This window comes from Dendropsophus ebraccatus, chromosome 5 (genome assembly GCF_027789765.1).
Source record: "Dendropsophus ebraccatus isolate aDenEbr1 chromosome 5, aDenEbr1.pat, whole genome shotgun sequence".
Lineage (NCBI taxonomy): Eukaryota > Metazoa > Chordata > Amphibia > Anura > Hylidae > Dendropsophus > Dendropsophus ebraccatus.
In genome coordinates, this window is record NC_091458.1 from 107,129,791 (window position 1) to 107,147,160 (window position 17,370).

The following is a 17,370-nucleotide window of genomic DNA, read 5'->3' on the forward strand; positions in this document are numbered from 1 at the left end:
TTTGATAATTTTTTAATGGAAAGTAATAAGTATAAATAAGTCTGTTGGATGTTTTTTTTTTTTTTTAATGTAGTGTTTCATTATTTTTTTCTAAAATGTATTGCTGTACAGGGGGCTGCCATGTTTATAGTGTCTGTGTGTGACGTCATTTCACGACACACACACAGACAATATAATGCACCTCCACATCATTGAAGTGAACCGACGGAGTCCGTCTGGTTCACTTCACTGGAGGCTCCGTCACTGTGTACTGTGCATGTGCATAGACATGCGCAGTACACAGCTGCAGTACATGGGGCGGGTGGCGGCGCCATTTTCTTGAGGTCCCAGCACGAGAACCGGGGAGGAGAGAGAGACCGCACAGTGAGTGTACAGGAGAACTGTGTGCAGCTCTCTCTCTCCCCCCCGCCCCCTGACTCCTGCCGGAGGGAAAGAATTTAAATAAACTTTTGCTTTGGGTGCTGGGACATTGCTATCACCCAGCAATGTCCCGGCACCAATAACCGCACCTCTCTCCTTTCCCCCAGCAGCAGCTCAGCAGCGTTCTTTGGGGGAACGGGCTTGGAGATGCTGCGGGGGGAAGATGGAGAGAGTAAGGCTGATCGCAGGGGGAGCAGGGCACAGCAGCGTCTGCTGCATGCTGTCCCCCCTGTGGCTGCCGGACCCGGGAGCGCCGGCATCACGATGGTGATGGGGGCAGAGAGGAGGTGAGGGGATGATGGGGGCAGAGGAGGTGAGGGGATGATGGGGGCAGAGGAGGTGAGGGGATGATGGGGCATCGGGGGGTCTAATCGGGGCAGAATAATCCTTTGCAGACCTGAGGGGGATCCGGGCAGCTGTCAGTGAACCGGGCCGGAGAGGACTGGTGGTGCGTGGGGCTCCCCCGCTCCGGGCTGTGACAGGAGTGGAATGCGGCCTGGGAGATGGGGCAGCCCCGGCGTCCACCGGCCGCCGCTGTTTCCACCTGGTGGCCGGTGGACGCCGGGGCTGCCCCATCTCCCAGGCCGCATTCCACTCCTGTCACAGCCCGGAGCAAGGGAGCCCCGCGCACCACCAGTCCTCGCCGGCCCGGTTCACTGACAGCTGCCCGGATCCCTCTCAGATCTGCAAAGGATTATTCTGCCCCGATTAGACCCCACGATGCTCCATCATCCCCTCTGCCCCCATCATCCCCTCAGCTCCTCTGCCCCCATCATCCCCTCAGCTCCTCTGCCCCCATCATCCCCTCAGCTCCTCTGCCCCCATCATCCCCTCAGCTCCTCTGCCCCCATCATCCCCTCCTCTATCACCCCCATCATCCCCTCACCTCCTCTGCCCCCATCATCCCCTCACCTCCTCTGCCCCCATCATCCCCTCAGCTCCTCTGCCCCCATCATCCCCTCCTCTATCATCCCCTCACCTCCTCTGCCCCCATCATCCCCTCACCTCCTCTGCCCCCATCATCCCCTCCTCTATCACCACCATCATCCCCTCACCTCCTCTGCCCCATCACCCCCATCATCCCCTCACCTCCTCTGCCCCCATCATCCCATCACCTCCTCTGCCCCCATCATCCCCTCACCTCCTCTGCCCCCATCATCCCCTCACCTCCTCTGCCCCCATCATCCCCTCACCTCTTCTGCCCCCATCATCCTCTCACCTCCTCTGCCCCCATCATCCCCTCACCTCCTCTGACCCCATCATCCCCTCAACTCCTCTACCCCCATCATCCCCTCACCTCCTCTATCACCCCCATCATCCCCTCCTCTACCACCCCAATCATCCCCTCACCTCCTCTGCCCCCATCATCCCCTCCTCTATCACCCTCATCATCCTCTCACCTCCTCTATCACCCCCATCATCCCCTCCTCTGTCACCACCATCATCCCCTCACCTCCTCTGTCACCCCATCATCCCCTCACCTCCTCTGTCACCCCCATCATCCCCTCACCTCCTCTATCACCCCCATCATCCCCTCACCTCCTCTGTCACCCCCATCATATTCTCCTCTCACCCCCATCTCCTTCTATCACCCTCCTCCTCCTCTCTCCCCTTCACCTCCTCTCACCCTCCATCCTCTCCCCCTGTCACCCCAGCCTCCTCCAGCTTCTTCCCCCTGTCACCCCAGCCTCTCCCCCTGTCACCCCAGCCTCCTCCAGCTTCTCCCTCCTGTCACCCCAGCCTCCTCCAGCCTCTCCCCCTTGTCACCCCAGCCTCCTCCAGCCTCTCCCCCCTGTCACCCCAGCCTCCTCCAGCCTCTCCCCCTGTCACCCCAGCCTCCTCCAGTCTCTCCCCCTGTCACCCCAGCCTCCTCCAGCTTCTTCCCCCTGTCACCCCAGCCTCTCCCCCTGTCACCCCAGCCTCTCCCTCCTGTCACCCCAGCCTTTCCCCCCATCAACCTAGCCTCTTCCTCCTGTCACCCTAGCCTCTTCCCCTTTACCCCAGCTTCTTCCCTCCTGTCACCTCAGCCTCTTCCCTGCTGTCACCCCAGCTTCTCCCTTTTGCGCAGCTGCCTGTATGAGAGTGCATGTACGTGCTGCCTGTATGAGAGTGCATGTACGTGCTGTATGTATGAGAGTGCATGTACGAGCTGCCTGTATGAGAGTGCATGTACGTGCTGCCTGTATGAGAGTGCATGAATGAGATGTCTGTATGAGATGTCTGTATGAGAGTGCATGTACGAGATGTCTGTATGAGAGTGCATGTACGAGCTGCCTGTATGAGAGTGCATGTAAGAGCTGCCTGTATGAGTGTGCATGTACCAGCTGCCTGTATGAGAGTGCATGTACGAGCCACCTGTATGAGTGTACATTAAGGATCAGCAAATGTGCAGCAGTAGCGAAACCTTTCACTATGCTCGGCTGTCAGCCAGATGCATTAGAGCTCCGCTCCAGGTGTTAGGAAAAGCTGGATACAGTCCTGGGAGAAGCTCCCCAGAGCTGTAACCAGATTTGCTAGACACCTGGAGCGGAGCTGTAATGCAACCGGCTGACGGCCGAGCATAGCGAAGGGTTTCGCTACTGCTGCACATTTGCTGATCCCAAGTGTACAGGCATGAGCTGTGAGTGTAACAACAATACTATGTGCATTCGGGGGATGGGCGATGAGAAGTGCGGGAAGTGAGTGTGGGCAGGCGAGCTGTATGTGGTTCTGCAATAGGTTGAGGTGTATTAGGAGGTTCTGCAGCAGCTGAGGTTTATTTAGAAAGGCTAGGGACACGCTTGTATCTGTACTGCTGTGCAGACAACAACAAAATGGTGCTGCCCAGCAGTAAAGATAATAGCACCTTTCCCCTCTTTGTTTCCCTGTGAAAAGAGGAGGGAGGTGCTGATGTCACAGCAGTTGAGCAGGGACTGCCTCTTTTTTTCAGCATCCGTCTTTCAGGCTGCTTTTACCAGCAGTTTCCTAGTGGAGCTCCCCCTGGTGGCCATCACTGGGAAATATGGAAATTTAGGCAAAAATTACATCTGCCATAGCAAAGTATAATTAGTTGCGCAAAAAATGAGGGCTCATTTGGGTCTCTAGGTGGAAAAATGCAGGTGCTATGGCCTTATATACACGAGGAGGGAAAAACGAAAGCGCAAAAATGAAAACTGGCTGTGTCCCCTAAGGGTTAAATACTTTAAATAAAAGTTCTAAAACTCTGTTTTCTTATTCTAATTGTGGAGATTTGGGAGAAGAATATTGGGAAAAAAATTATAAAAGTTTATTTTAGCACAAGGCCGCAACATACTGTACAGTAAAATGCCAAAAAAAGGGTTTGATGACTTTCCAAGTATGTTGTATAATAGAGCATGTCTGCTGAGATTTCATTGAGACGGGCAGTAATGCTCTCTGTCCATTTCTTGTAATAACCAATCAAAATTTGTGACAAATTTGTGTGACTTGTCAAAAAAGTTTTAATAAATGACTGGAGCAATGGTTGTCCTATCAATAACATGTATCACCTATCCACATGACTGCTGGTTATCTGATTGGGAATACTAGTCTCCTGCCTGAATAAAGCAGCGGTCACTTATGCAAGCTGCTGCTGCATAGACTGTGTATGGAACAGCCTAAGATAGCCGAGCATCTGTCCATATAGACAGTGAATGGAACATCAGTACATTGGGAAAAGTTCAACCAGCACTGCATTCACAAGAGGCACAAAGAGACCAATGTTCTTGTGATTGCTTGAAATCCCAATGATTGGACCTTCAGCAATCATACATTTAGCACCTATCTGGATGCCAGGTGATGAAAGCTAATGGAACAAAGGCCAGGTAATGTATGCTCCTTCCGGCGGGGGTTAACTTACATACATGCAGCGGGATGTCAATCCCGTTGTGAGTATGTATTCTCATTGAGATAAACGGGCACTGGATCCGCAGCGGATTTTGCAGCGGGAAATCCGCTGCGGATCTGGCATGTGTGAAGGCACCCTGAACGAGGAAATAGAATCAATAAAATGGCCACTGGGCTGTTTCTAGAACCAGAATTTTGGAGTAATGTGTATTACATGAATGATAACTATGAAGGATGGATGATTGTAAGAAAAGTCTGTAAACCTCTCTCCTTCATGCAATCAAAATGGATGTAAACAGGGGACACATTGTACTTGTCACTTTACCCATGGTCCCTAAAACTGGATATTAAAGCTGTTAATCTAATAGGTTAGGAATACGTACCTGCAAAACTAAATACCTATCAATTTATGGTAGTGATCCTGTAGGGAAAAATTATAACGTGAAACCATTGACTGTATTCTTAACATTGTACACTAGGTGGCGCTGCCTGATAGCAAATAAAAGTCAAAAATTTATAGTGAATTGTCTTTGAATAAAATTTCTGCTTTCATTTGCCTGTATAAATGATGTAATAACTATATTTAAAGACTAGTTTCATGGATGGGTCCCTCGGGGACAAAGTAAAAAAAAAAAAAATTACATACACACATTATATATATATATATATATATATATATATATATATATATATATATATATATATATATATATATATATACACTCACCGGCCACTTTATTAGGTACACCTGTCAAACTGCACGTTACCACTTAATCAGCCAATCACATGGCGGCAACTCAGTACATTTAGGCATGTAGACATGGTCAAGACAATCTCCTGCAGTTCAAACCGAGCATCAGTATGGGGAAGAAAGGTGATTTGAGTGCCTTTGAACGTGGCATGGTTGTTGGTGCCAGAAGGGCTGGTCTGAGTATTTCAGAAACTGCTGATCTACTGGGATTTTCACGCACAACCATCTCTAGGGTTTACAGAGAATGGTCCGAAAAAGAAAAAACATCCAGTGAGCGGCAGTTCTGTGGGCGGAAATGCCTTGTTGATGCCAGAGGTCAGAGGAGAATGGGCAGACTGGTTCGAGCTGATAGAAAGGCAACAGTGACTCAAATAGCCAACCGTTACAACCAAGGTAGGCAGAAGAGCATCTCTGAACGCACAGTACATCCAACTTTGAGGCACATGGGCTACAGCAGCAGAAGACCACACCGGGTGCCACTCCTTTCAGCTAAGAACAGGAAACTGAGGCTACAATTTGCACAAGCTCATCGAAATTGGACAGTAGAAGATTGGAAAAACGTTGCCTGGTCTGATGAGTCTCGATTTCTGCTGCGACATTCGGATGGTAGGGTCAGAATTTGGCGTCAACAACATGAAAGCATGGATCCATCCTGCCTTGTATCAACGGTTCAGGCTGGTGGTGGTGGTGTCATGGTGTTGGGAATATTTTCTTGGCACTCTTTGGGCCCCTTGGTACCAATTGAGCATTGTTGCAATGCCACAGCCTACCTGAGTATTGTTGCTGACCATGTCCATCCCTTTATGACCACAATGTACCCAACATCTGATAGCTACTTTCAGCAGGATAATGCGCCATGTCATAAAGCTAGAATCATCTCAGACTGGTTTCTTGAACATGACAATGAGTTCACTGTACTCAAATGGCCTCCACAGTCACCAGATCTCAATCCAATAGAGCATCTTTGGGATGTGGTGGAACGGGAGATTCGCATCATGGATGTGCAGCCGACAAATCTGCGGCAACTGTGTGATGCCATCATGTCAATATGGACCAAAATCTCTGAGGAATGCTTCCAGCACCTTTTTGTATCTATGCCACCAAGAATTGAGGCAGTTCTGAAGGCAAAAGGGGGTCCAACCCGTTACTAGCATGGTGTACCTAATAAAGTGGCCGGTGAGTGTATATATATATTAGCACATAAGAGAGTTATAGCTACATAAGTGGACTCTACATACATCTCTTAGCACCAGAGTAAAGAAAGCACACAGATTTGAAATTAATTATACCTTAGGTATATTTGTTAATCCTGATATTTTTAGTGAATTGCACTTCATTTATTATAGCCTGCTTAACTTATTTAGATTCTTTTTTTTCACATCTACTGAGATTCTGAAAGAAACCCATTTACAAATAACATTTTAGACAGAACTGAGGTCTATGCAAAGTATCTTTCTTTCCTTCCCTCCACTCTACTCAAGCAGAAACTTTACTTTTTAGTCCAAGGTAGTATTGAAGTAACACTTTTGTGAAATATGTCCAACACTAGGTTATACTGTGTAAATATTTCAAAGAATCCATTGATTTTAGGGAATTCTTAAGTCATTTGTTGTGCTGAGATATCTACTCCTATCATTGACCTAGTATTTCTGTGACCTGGAATAAAAGCAAATCAGTGTACAGTATATTGATTGCATTTTAGTGGCGCTATAAAGAGCCAGTATAGTGTTAGTGCCACAAGATGGCAGTGTGGCAATATCCAATGTTCAATCTAGTACGTCTACTGATACAGCTTTAGCCATCCCTATGTAGTATAATATTGTGTATTCAGATATTCTTGTAAGGTACATATTTCCAATAATCTTGCATACATTTCACTAACCTAGAGAATACTATGCATAACAACATTGTGTATGAGATTTGTAAATTTTCTTTGTCCCTTAAGTAGCCCCTGTATCTCCATGAGTATCAGACATGATGTCAGAGCATATTATTATGCATTTTTGCAAAGTGAGTTGGTATTATTGCTTTGGCGCAGCACAGAAGGGACATGATTACCTTCTAGGGTGCCCAAAGGGAACAAAACAGGTCATTCTTACTGAACTGTAACAGAAAGAGGTTATTATTGCTGTCTAGGTGGTATGGGAGAGGCTCGATTATTTTGTAGATGGCACAAAGGTGGAAATTTATAATTTGTGGCAATATTGGGCTATGTTCACACTGAAATTTTTCGGTCATTTTTATGAATGCATCTATGGATGCAAATTTACAGCTGTAAAATTAAGTTTCAGGCTTTTTCAAAGCTGTTTATGTGCCAAAAGATGGATTTTTTTTGTTTTTGCAATGACCCAAAAACTACAAATGCAACCAAAAAGAATAAAAATGGCCAAAAGAGTAATGAAACAGGCTCAAAAGAGTGAGAAAATTTTGCCCTTCTGAAAAACGGTAAGTTTTTTAAGCCTCAAAGTGAGCCTTTAAAGTGACTATGTACCCACAATCTGTCCCCCCAAAACCACTTGTACCTTCGGATAGCTGCTTTTAATCCAAGATCTGTCCTGGGGTCCGATCGGCAGGGGATGTAGTTATTGTCCTAAAAACAACTTTTAATCCTGCAGCGCTGTGTCTAACGGCCACGGTTTACATTTGTATATGCATTAGGCTGGCACCACCTCTCCGTCCTTCCTCCCCACCCTCCTCATCATTAGGAATGATCCAGGAACATTTACTGCTGTTTGAGCTTTGCACAGGTGTATTAATGATCCAGCCCATGTTCATTATACACACAGGTGGGGAATAGGAAGCAATCTGCCTGGAGCATTCCTTATGATGCGGAGGGCGGGGAGGAAGGACAGAGAGGTTGAGCCAGCCTAATGCATATACAAATGTATATGCATTAGGCCGTTAGACACAGCGCTGCCGGATTAAAAGTTGTTTTAATGACATTAACTGCATCCCCTGCCGAACGGACCCCAGGACAGATCTTGGATTAAAAGCAGCTATCTAAAGGTACAAGTGGTTTGGGGGGGTCAGATCATGGGTACAGCGTTGCTTTAAAAACTGACAAATGGACAAAAGGAGAAGTACGGGCAGACGTCTTTTATCACAAATGCCGGGGAGGGGGCGGATAAAAGAAATAACATGCTCTCACCTCTCCGGCCCCAGCACTGGTGGCCACATACTGCTGATACAATTGGGTGTTGTAAGTTGCCTTTTTTAATGTTAGTGCTTCTGACAAGCACTCACAGTTAAATGTGGCACTAACGCTGGCAGCTACCACTGGCTAACACCCTGCCAATTACTCTTGTGCCATTTTGCCTCTAGCCACAAGAGGCTGCAACCTCCCCCTGATCTCTCCATGGGGATGGGGGTGTAACTACCAGGGGAGATGCCTACATGGGGATGGGGGGGGGGGGGGACTGCCAGGGGAGATGCCTACATGGGTGGGTTTGAACAGCAGGGTAGAATTCTACATGGGGGGGTAACTACCAGGGTGGTGCCTTCATGGGTAGGAGGGGGCTAACTCATAGTAGGGGTTGCCTACAAGAGGGATTAGGCTAACCGCCAGGGGAAATGCCTAACAAGGGGACTACAGTAGGATGCCTACTACATACTGGAGGGGTTAACTACCAGGGACATTACTTATAAGGGGTATGGCTAATATGGAGGGGCTAACCACCAGAGGAATTACCTACAGGCAGATGCCTAAGGGAAGGGGGGTAAGTACCATGGGGGATTATCTACAGGAGGAATAATACATACTGGTGAGGGTACCTGCATAAGGAGGCCTAACTACTATTAAGATGAACAGAGGGGGCCTGACTACTATATTGGGGCATAGAAGGGCCTAACTACTATATGGAAACAAAAGGGCCTAACTACTACTGTATATGAGGGCACAGATAAGGGTCTTTCTACTATGTTTGGTCATAGTACATAGCGTGCTGTTTAAGGTTTCAAATAAGGCCAAAATACTACATGGTGCTGGAGCTTAAAATGTTATGTCTGTCAGATTCTGCATAGATGAGTTAACGCTGTGAAAAGACTTCATGATGGCCAGGCAAGATGGAGAAGAAAGGAAAAGTGAGTGACTCCAATCAGATAAGACACCCCCTGTGAGTCACTGGATGTAACTGCATTTTAATCTTTTGGTGTGCACAACCTGTGTACCTTTGGTATATACCTCTATATGGGTCAGTGTATGGGGGGGATACTGGTCTTTGTACAGTGAATGTTATTTAGTAGTAGATGGTGGTGTTAATTATTATTGTGGGGGTAATGTCGGTGGTCACGGTATGCTGATAATAAGTGTTTTTTTATATAGATAGTATTTGGTAAAAGTGTGGTGATAATATTCGTTTCTTATATACTGTTAATATTGGTCTTGACTTAATGGATTTGGTCAGTAACAGTGTGACAGTATGATATGAAACCCACTTCTGGCTTCTGCAGTGTATGGCTCTACTCTATGATTGTGTAAAAAGCAGTGGGAAAAATGTTTGGGCATGGCTATGGGACATGGCTATGAGTGTGGTTGTGGGGTCGTGGCATGTTGCCTTGAATGTCCCTCTTTGCTCTTAGCAAAAGTTTGGAGGTATGAAAAGGCAAGGAGAGGGCCAATTTGGTAATGAGTATTCCTAAAAATCATTGGCTGATGTGTGGCCAATAACAAAGCAGCCTAATTTATAAGAAAACTAAATTAATCCACATAGATAGATAGATAGATAGATAGATAGATAGATAGATAGATAGATAGATAGATAGATAGATAGATAGATAGATAGATAGATAGATAGATAGATAGATAGATAGATAGATAGATAGATAGATAGATAGATAGATAGATAGATAGATAGATAGATAGATAGATAGATAGATAGATAGATAGATAGATAGATAGATAGATAGATAGATAGATAGATAGATAGATAGATAGATAGATAGATAGATAGATAGATAGATAGATAGATAGATAGATAGATAGATAGATAGATAGATAGATAGATAGATAGATAGATAGATAGATAGATAGATAGATAGATAGATAGATAGATAGATAGATAGATAGATAGATAGATAGATAGATAGATAGATAGATAGATAGATAGATAGATAGATAGATAGATAGATAGATAGATAGATAGATAGATAGATAGATAGATAGATAGATAGATAGATAGATAGATAGATAGATAGATAGATAGATAGATAGATAGATAGATAGATAGATAGATAGATAGATAGATAGATAGATAGATAGATAGATAGATAGATAGATAGATAGATAGATAGATAGATAGATAGATAGATAGATAGATAGATAGATAGATAGATAGATAGATAGATAGATAGATAGATAGATAGATAGATAGATAGATAGATAGATAGATAGATAGATAGATAGATAGATAGATAGATAGATAGATAGATAGATAGATAGATAGATAGATAGATAGATAGATAGATAGATAGATAGATAGATAGATAGATAGATAGATAGATAGATAGATAGATAGATAGATAGATAGATAGATAGATAGATAGATAGATAGATAGATAGATAGATAGATAGATAGATAGATAGATAGATAGATAGATAGATAGATAGATAGATAGATAGATAGATAGATAGATAGATAGATAGATAGATAGATAGATAGATAGATAGATAGATAGATAGATAGATAGATAGATAGATAGATAGATAGATAGATAGATAGATAGATAGATAGATAGATAGATAGATAGATAGATAGATAGATAGATAGATAGATAGATAGATAGATAGATAGATAGATAGATAGATAGATAGATAGATAGATAGATAGATAGATAGATAGATAGATAGATAGATAGATAGATAGATAGATAGATAGATAGATAGATAGATAGATAGATAGATAGATAGATAGATAGATAGATAGATAGATAGATAGATAGATAGATAGATAGATAGATAGATAGATAGATAGATAGATAGATAGATAGATAGATAGATAGATAGATAGATAGATAGATAGATAGATAGATAGATAGATAGATAGATAGATAGATAGATAGATAGATAGATAGATAGATAGATAGATAGATAGATAGATAGATAGATAGATAGATAGATAGATAGATAGATAGATAGATAGATAGATAGATAGATAGATAGATAGATAGATAGATAGATAGATAGATAGATAGATAGATAGATAGATAGATAGATAGATAGATAGATAGATAGATAGATAGATAGATAGATAGATAGATAGATAGATAGATAGATAGATAGATAGATAGATAGATAGATAGATAGATAGATAGATAGATAGATAGATAGATAGATAGATAGATAGATAGATAGATAGATAGATAGATAGATAGATAGATAGATAGATAGATAGATAGATAGATAGATAGATAGATAGATAGATAGATAGATAGATAGATAGATAGATAGATAGATAGATAGATAGATAGATAGATAGATAGATAGATAGATAGATAGATAGATAGATAGATAGATAGATAGATAGATAGATAGATAGATAGATAGATAGATAGATAGATAGATAGATAGATAGATAGATAGATAGATAGATAGATAGATAGATAGATAGATAGATAGATAGATAGATAGATAGATAGATAGATAGATAGATAGATAGATAGATAGATAGATAGATAGATAGATAGATAGATAGATAGATAGATAGATAGATAGATAGATAGATAGATAGATAGATAGATAGATAGATAGATAGATAGATAGATAGATAGATAGATAGATAGATAGATAGATAGATAGATAGATAGATAGATAGATAGATAGATAGATAGATAGATAGATAGATAGATAGATAGATAGATAGATAGATAGATAGATAGATAGATAGATAGATAGATAGATAGATAGATAGATAGATAGATAGATAGATAGATAGATAGATAGATAGATAGATAGATAGATAGATAGATAGATAGATAGATAGATAGATAGATAGATAGATAGATAGATAGATAGATAGATAGATAGATAGATAGATAGATAGATAGATAGATAGATAGATAGATAGATAGATAGATAGATAGATAGATAGATAGATAGATAGATAGATAGATAGATAGATAGATAGATAGATAGATAGATAGATAGATAGATAGATAGATAGATAGATAGATAGATAGATAGATAGATAGATAGATAGATAGATAGATAGATAGATAGATAGATAGATAGATAGATAGATAGATAGATAGATAGATAGATAGATAGATAGATAGATAGATAGATAGATAGATAGATAGATAGATAGATAGATAGATAGATAGATAGATAGATAGATAGATAGATAGATAGATAGATAGATAGATAGATAGATAGATAGATAGATAGATAGATAGATAGATAGATAGATAGATAGATAGATAGATAGATAGATAGATAGATAGATAGATAGATAGATAGATAGATAGATAGATAGATAGATAGATAGATAGATAGATAGATAGATAGATAGATAGATAGATAGATAGATAGATAGATAGATAGATAGATAGATAGATAGATAGATAGATAGATAGATAGATAGATAGATAGATAGATAGATAGATAGATAGATAGATAGATAGATAGATAGATAGATAGATAGATAGATAGATAGATAGATAGATAGATAGATAGATAGATAGATAGATAGATAGATAGATAGATAGATAGATAGATAGATAGATAGATAGATAGATAGATAGATAGATAGATAGATAGATAGATAGATAGATAGATAGATAGATAGATAGATAGATAGATAGATAGATAGATAGATAGATAGATAGATAGATAGATAGATAGATAGATAGATAGATAGATAGATAGATAGATAGATAGATAGATAGATAGATAGATAGATAGATAGATAGATAGATAGATAGATAGATAGATAGATAGATAGATAGATAGATAGATAGATAGATAGATAGATAGATAGATAGATAGATAGATAGATAGATAGATAGATAGATAGATAGATAGATAGATAGATAGATAGATAGATAGATAGATAGATAGATAGATAGATAGATAGATAGATAGATAGATAGATAGATAGATAGATAGATAGATAGATAGATAGATAGATAGATAGATAGATAGATAGATAGATAGATAGATAGATAGATAGATAGATAGATAGATAGATAGATAGATAGATAGATAGATAGATAGATAGATAGATAGATAGATAGATAGATAGATAGATAGATAGATAGATAGATAGATAGATAGATAGATAGATAGATAGATAGATAGATAGATAGATAGATAGATAGATAGATAGATAGATAGATAGATAGATAGATAGATAGATAGATAGATAGATAGATAGATAGATAGATAGATAGATAGATAGATAGATAGATAGATAGATAGATAGATAGATAGATAGATAGATAGATAGATAGATAGATAGATAGATAGATAGATAGATAGATAGATAGATAGATAGATAGATAGATAGATAGATAGATAGATAGATAGATAGATAGATAGATAGATAGATAGATAGATAGATAGATAGATAGATAGATAGATAGATAGATAGATAGATAGATAGATAGATAGATAGATAGATAGATAGATAGATAGATAGATAGATAGATAGATAGATAGATAGATAGATAGATAGATAGATAGATAGATAGATAGATAGATAGATAGATAGATAGATAGATAGATAGATAGATAGATAGATAGATAGATAGATAGATAGATAGATAGATAGATAGATAGATAGATAGATAGATAGATAGATAGATAGATAGATAGATAGATAGATAGATAGATAGATAGATAGATAGATAGATAGATAGATAGATAGATAGATAGATAGATAGATAGATAGATAGATAGATAGATAGATAGATAGATAGATAGATAGATAGATAGATAGATAGATAGATAGATAGATAGATAGATAGATAGATAGATAGATAGATAGATAGATAGATAGATAGATAGATAGATAGATAGATAGATAGATAGATAGATAGATAGATAGATAGTAGAAAGCCACAGTACTCCGGATACGATAAAAAACATATGTGTTTATTTCACCCAAACAACTTGTGACATTTCGCTCTCACATTAAGAGCTTTTTCAAGCAGTCACTGCTTGAAAATGCTCATAATGTGACAGCGAAACGTCACGATTTGTTTGGGTGAAATAAGTTTTGGATAAAATAAGATTTTATAGTGCAATGTAAATTTTGTTGTAAATAGGACAGGTTAGGAATCAATGGCTGAGAGTTAATTTCATAGAAAGGTTTGCAGTCATTCAGTGCCAAGAGCCAAGCTTGAAGCATCTCTTGGCTTTAATGATTACAAGTGGGTGTCAGCGAGGTGACATCCTAGGAAACCTTTCTAACTAATCAATTTTAAATGTCATTGGGTTTTTTGTAGTAATCATAATTATTATTCTTTGCATGAACTGAAAATATATTGCAAATCTGTTTTATACGGAAACCCATTGTGCTGAAATTCTAAGGAACTTGGTTATTCTAAGATAAATGTTACACTTGTTTTAATGACAAGTTCTACCATCTGCTTTGATGGTAAGTTACTCTATGTTATAAGGCTAGGACACATAACTGTGTTTGCTCAGCAATTCAGTGGCACTACGAGCTAATGCAGACGGCAGCATTGGAGCCAGCGTGGCAAGTGGATGTAATGGTTTTCACCCACCCCCTCCCTGGGCAAAAAAGGGTTCCCGACCGGACAACCTCCTTAACAGTAAACTCCATGCAGTTTTACCGCTCAGATTTCACTTGTGGGGACACTACTGCACAATCATGCAACTTTTGGCCTGGACTACAAGAGGTTTGCACAGAAATCTGAGATTTTTTTACCAAGTACACCCTGCTCATCTGACGCGGCAAGGTAGGAAGGAGGTGTGCTCTGTCAATCAGGGTGCCGCTTTTAACTGTAATCGCTCATTCCAATCTCTTGCAATTAGAGGGCCAGGAGCAGCACCTGGCAGTTGAGTGCACCCCCGGTGTCCCAGGTGACCTCGGCCTGGGAGGCTGACACTAGCTTGGAGCCAACTAGGCGATTCTCCAGTTCCCCAGTGAGTCAGTCCAAACAGGATACATTATACAACTGTCGTGATGCCCCGCTGGGAGGCGCCACCAGTCACTTGCCAGATGGTGCAGTGTGACTCCACTGCAGTAGTGGTTGGTCGGGGAATAGTTAAGCCAGGTGTTATGCTGTTGTGACGCCAGTGCCGGTTGGGCACACAGGTATGATGACACACCTGCTTTTAGTTTAGTGAGGCTGGCTAAACCCGTTCCCCTGTGGTCAGTAACCTGCCGGGCTATTTGATGGTCCCTTGGGTGCTTATCACGGTGGTCAAGAGTGGAGTCATGACCCACCCGGACTATCGGCACTGCCACCTACAGAAAGGGGAGATGACCTAAGAAAGACGCAATGACTGTGTAGGTGCATGGACAATAATCACAGAGTCCCGTTACAATAAATAAACTTTTCTTTACTGCAGGAATACTTGATACAGTGATACACAATAGGCTTTTGGCTTGATAAGACACATTGGACTTTAGTAACCAGGTCTGAGCTGAGAGGTTGAAAGAGAGTACAGCCATGCTGACTGAGTTGCGTGCTGAGAGGTAGACGAAGTTCAGAGAAGTAGAGAGGAGGTTGTCAAGAGAGTACCAACCCAAAGCAGTACTGTACTCTGCCGTAACTTGAGGGTGACACAAGGAACACGCGTTGTGGGACACCACACAACAGCACTACAACCATTGTACCACAGCAGCCTGTAGATGGGTACTGGGACTCATATATATATATATATATATATATGAAATTAGTACATACAGGACTGAGACAAGCTAAGCGTTTAGTTAACTTTGCAATCAGCCTGCTGCCTTTTAACTCACTGCTGCCCCAGGCCGCTCCGCTCCAGGTGGAAGCTGGGAGAAGTTTCCCAGGACTGGATCCAGCTTATCCCAGAACCCGGGAGTGACTAAAGACAGCCGGCTGATGAGCAGATTGCAGAGATAACTAGGCGCTTCACTTTGTTATCTGGCTATGTTTTCACATTGTTCTCCTTAAGTAAAGAACGGACGCTGATTGCAATGAAATCCGTGCCTGTTCTTTACTGCAGCAGCGGCATTGCATTGAAGTCAATGCAATGCCGCCCACTATGTTCACACATCGTTATTTTAGTGCCCATTGTTGAAACATGTGTAAATTGGAGGTATACTAGCTTGGTACCTTCAGCTATATTTAACCATTTGAGGACACACCACCTTGGTATATACTGTACATAATGGTAATACAACCCCTGGTTTCTTTAACCAAATGGCAATATATTTGAAAAAATACAATAGAGAACATGATAGTTTCAGTTTGATTTTCTAATTGCATATTAGTGGTGGAATAATAGGAATGTTTACCATATAAAGTATAACAATAAAGATATAAGAACTTCAGTGGTGTGGTCTAGTAGGTCTTATTTGCCTTTGGCCATTTGTAACCAATGGATGATTTTCTATCTAACTAAAGGGACTGTCCCAGGATTAAAAGTTACCTGCTATCCCCAGGAGAGGGGAAACCTATCTCATGTGCAATCTCATAAATGGGGACCCGAGTCTTCCATCATAATTTACCAGGGGTGCACATGAGTAACCTCCGCTCCATTCATTCTCAGTGTAAACTACCGTAGATAACCGAATATTCTACTCAAGGATAGGGAATAACTTCTAATACTCCCTCTAATAGATAGAAGTTACTATATGTAAGAAAATAACAATAGTTCCCACAATAAAGCAAAGACAATACAGATATAATTGTTGCTTACCTGCTTTACAGCATAAAGTAACCTTCCATAACAATACACCATCACAAGAACTGGTAAGACCAAGCAAAAGATAAAAAGGCAGATGATGTAAGAAACTGATTCTGTAGACTCAGAAGTCCAGCGCACTGAACAGCTGGTACCGACCCCTTCCTTCCCATAGCTGCTCCATCCAAGTAGGGGTGGCACGGTCCATATTAGCGAGTAAACCCAAGAGCCAGCCACAGCAAGCAGTGCTTTTGTAAACTTTGGGCCTCCTTTATTGTATAAGGTGAGAGTGGTGTAACGTTCATAAGACAGTATGGCCAATGAGATGAGTGACACAATACCTGCCAAAAAAAATACAATAATTATTAGACATTAAAACAAATGTAAAAAGGCTAATTCAACAGCACCAGTAATCCCAATATTGCAGTTCAGTGACAGATACTCCCTGGTTAGTCCACAATTCCAAGTAGACAGACGAACTGTTAGCAACACAAATAAGACAAAAGAAAGTTTC

General features: G+C 40.8%; 1 protein-coding gene across 4 annotated transcripts in view; it reads right to left on the minus strand.

Moving 5' to 3' along the window:
• Positions 1-17,370, minus strand: part of LOC138792886 (pinopsin-like) — a 170,305-nt gene that overhangs the window by 19,125 nt on the left and 133,810 nt on the right. For all 4 annotated transcript variants that reach the window (XM_069970936.1, XM_069970934.1, XM_069970933.1 and 1 more), the window contains exon 3: positions 16,872-17,197. In XM_069970936.1, coding sequence (XP_069827037.1) covers positions 16,872-17,197 — 326 coding nt within the window. The remainder of the gene's footprint in view (positions 1-16,871; positions 17,198-17,370) is intronic.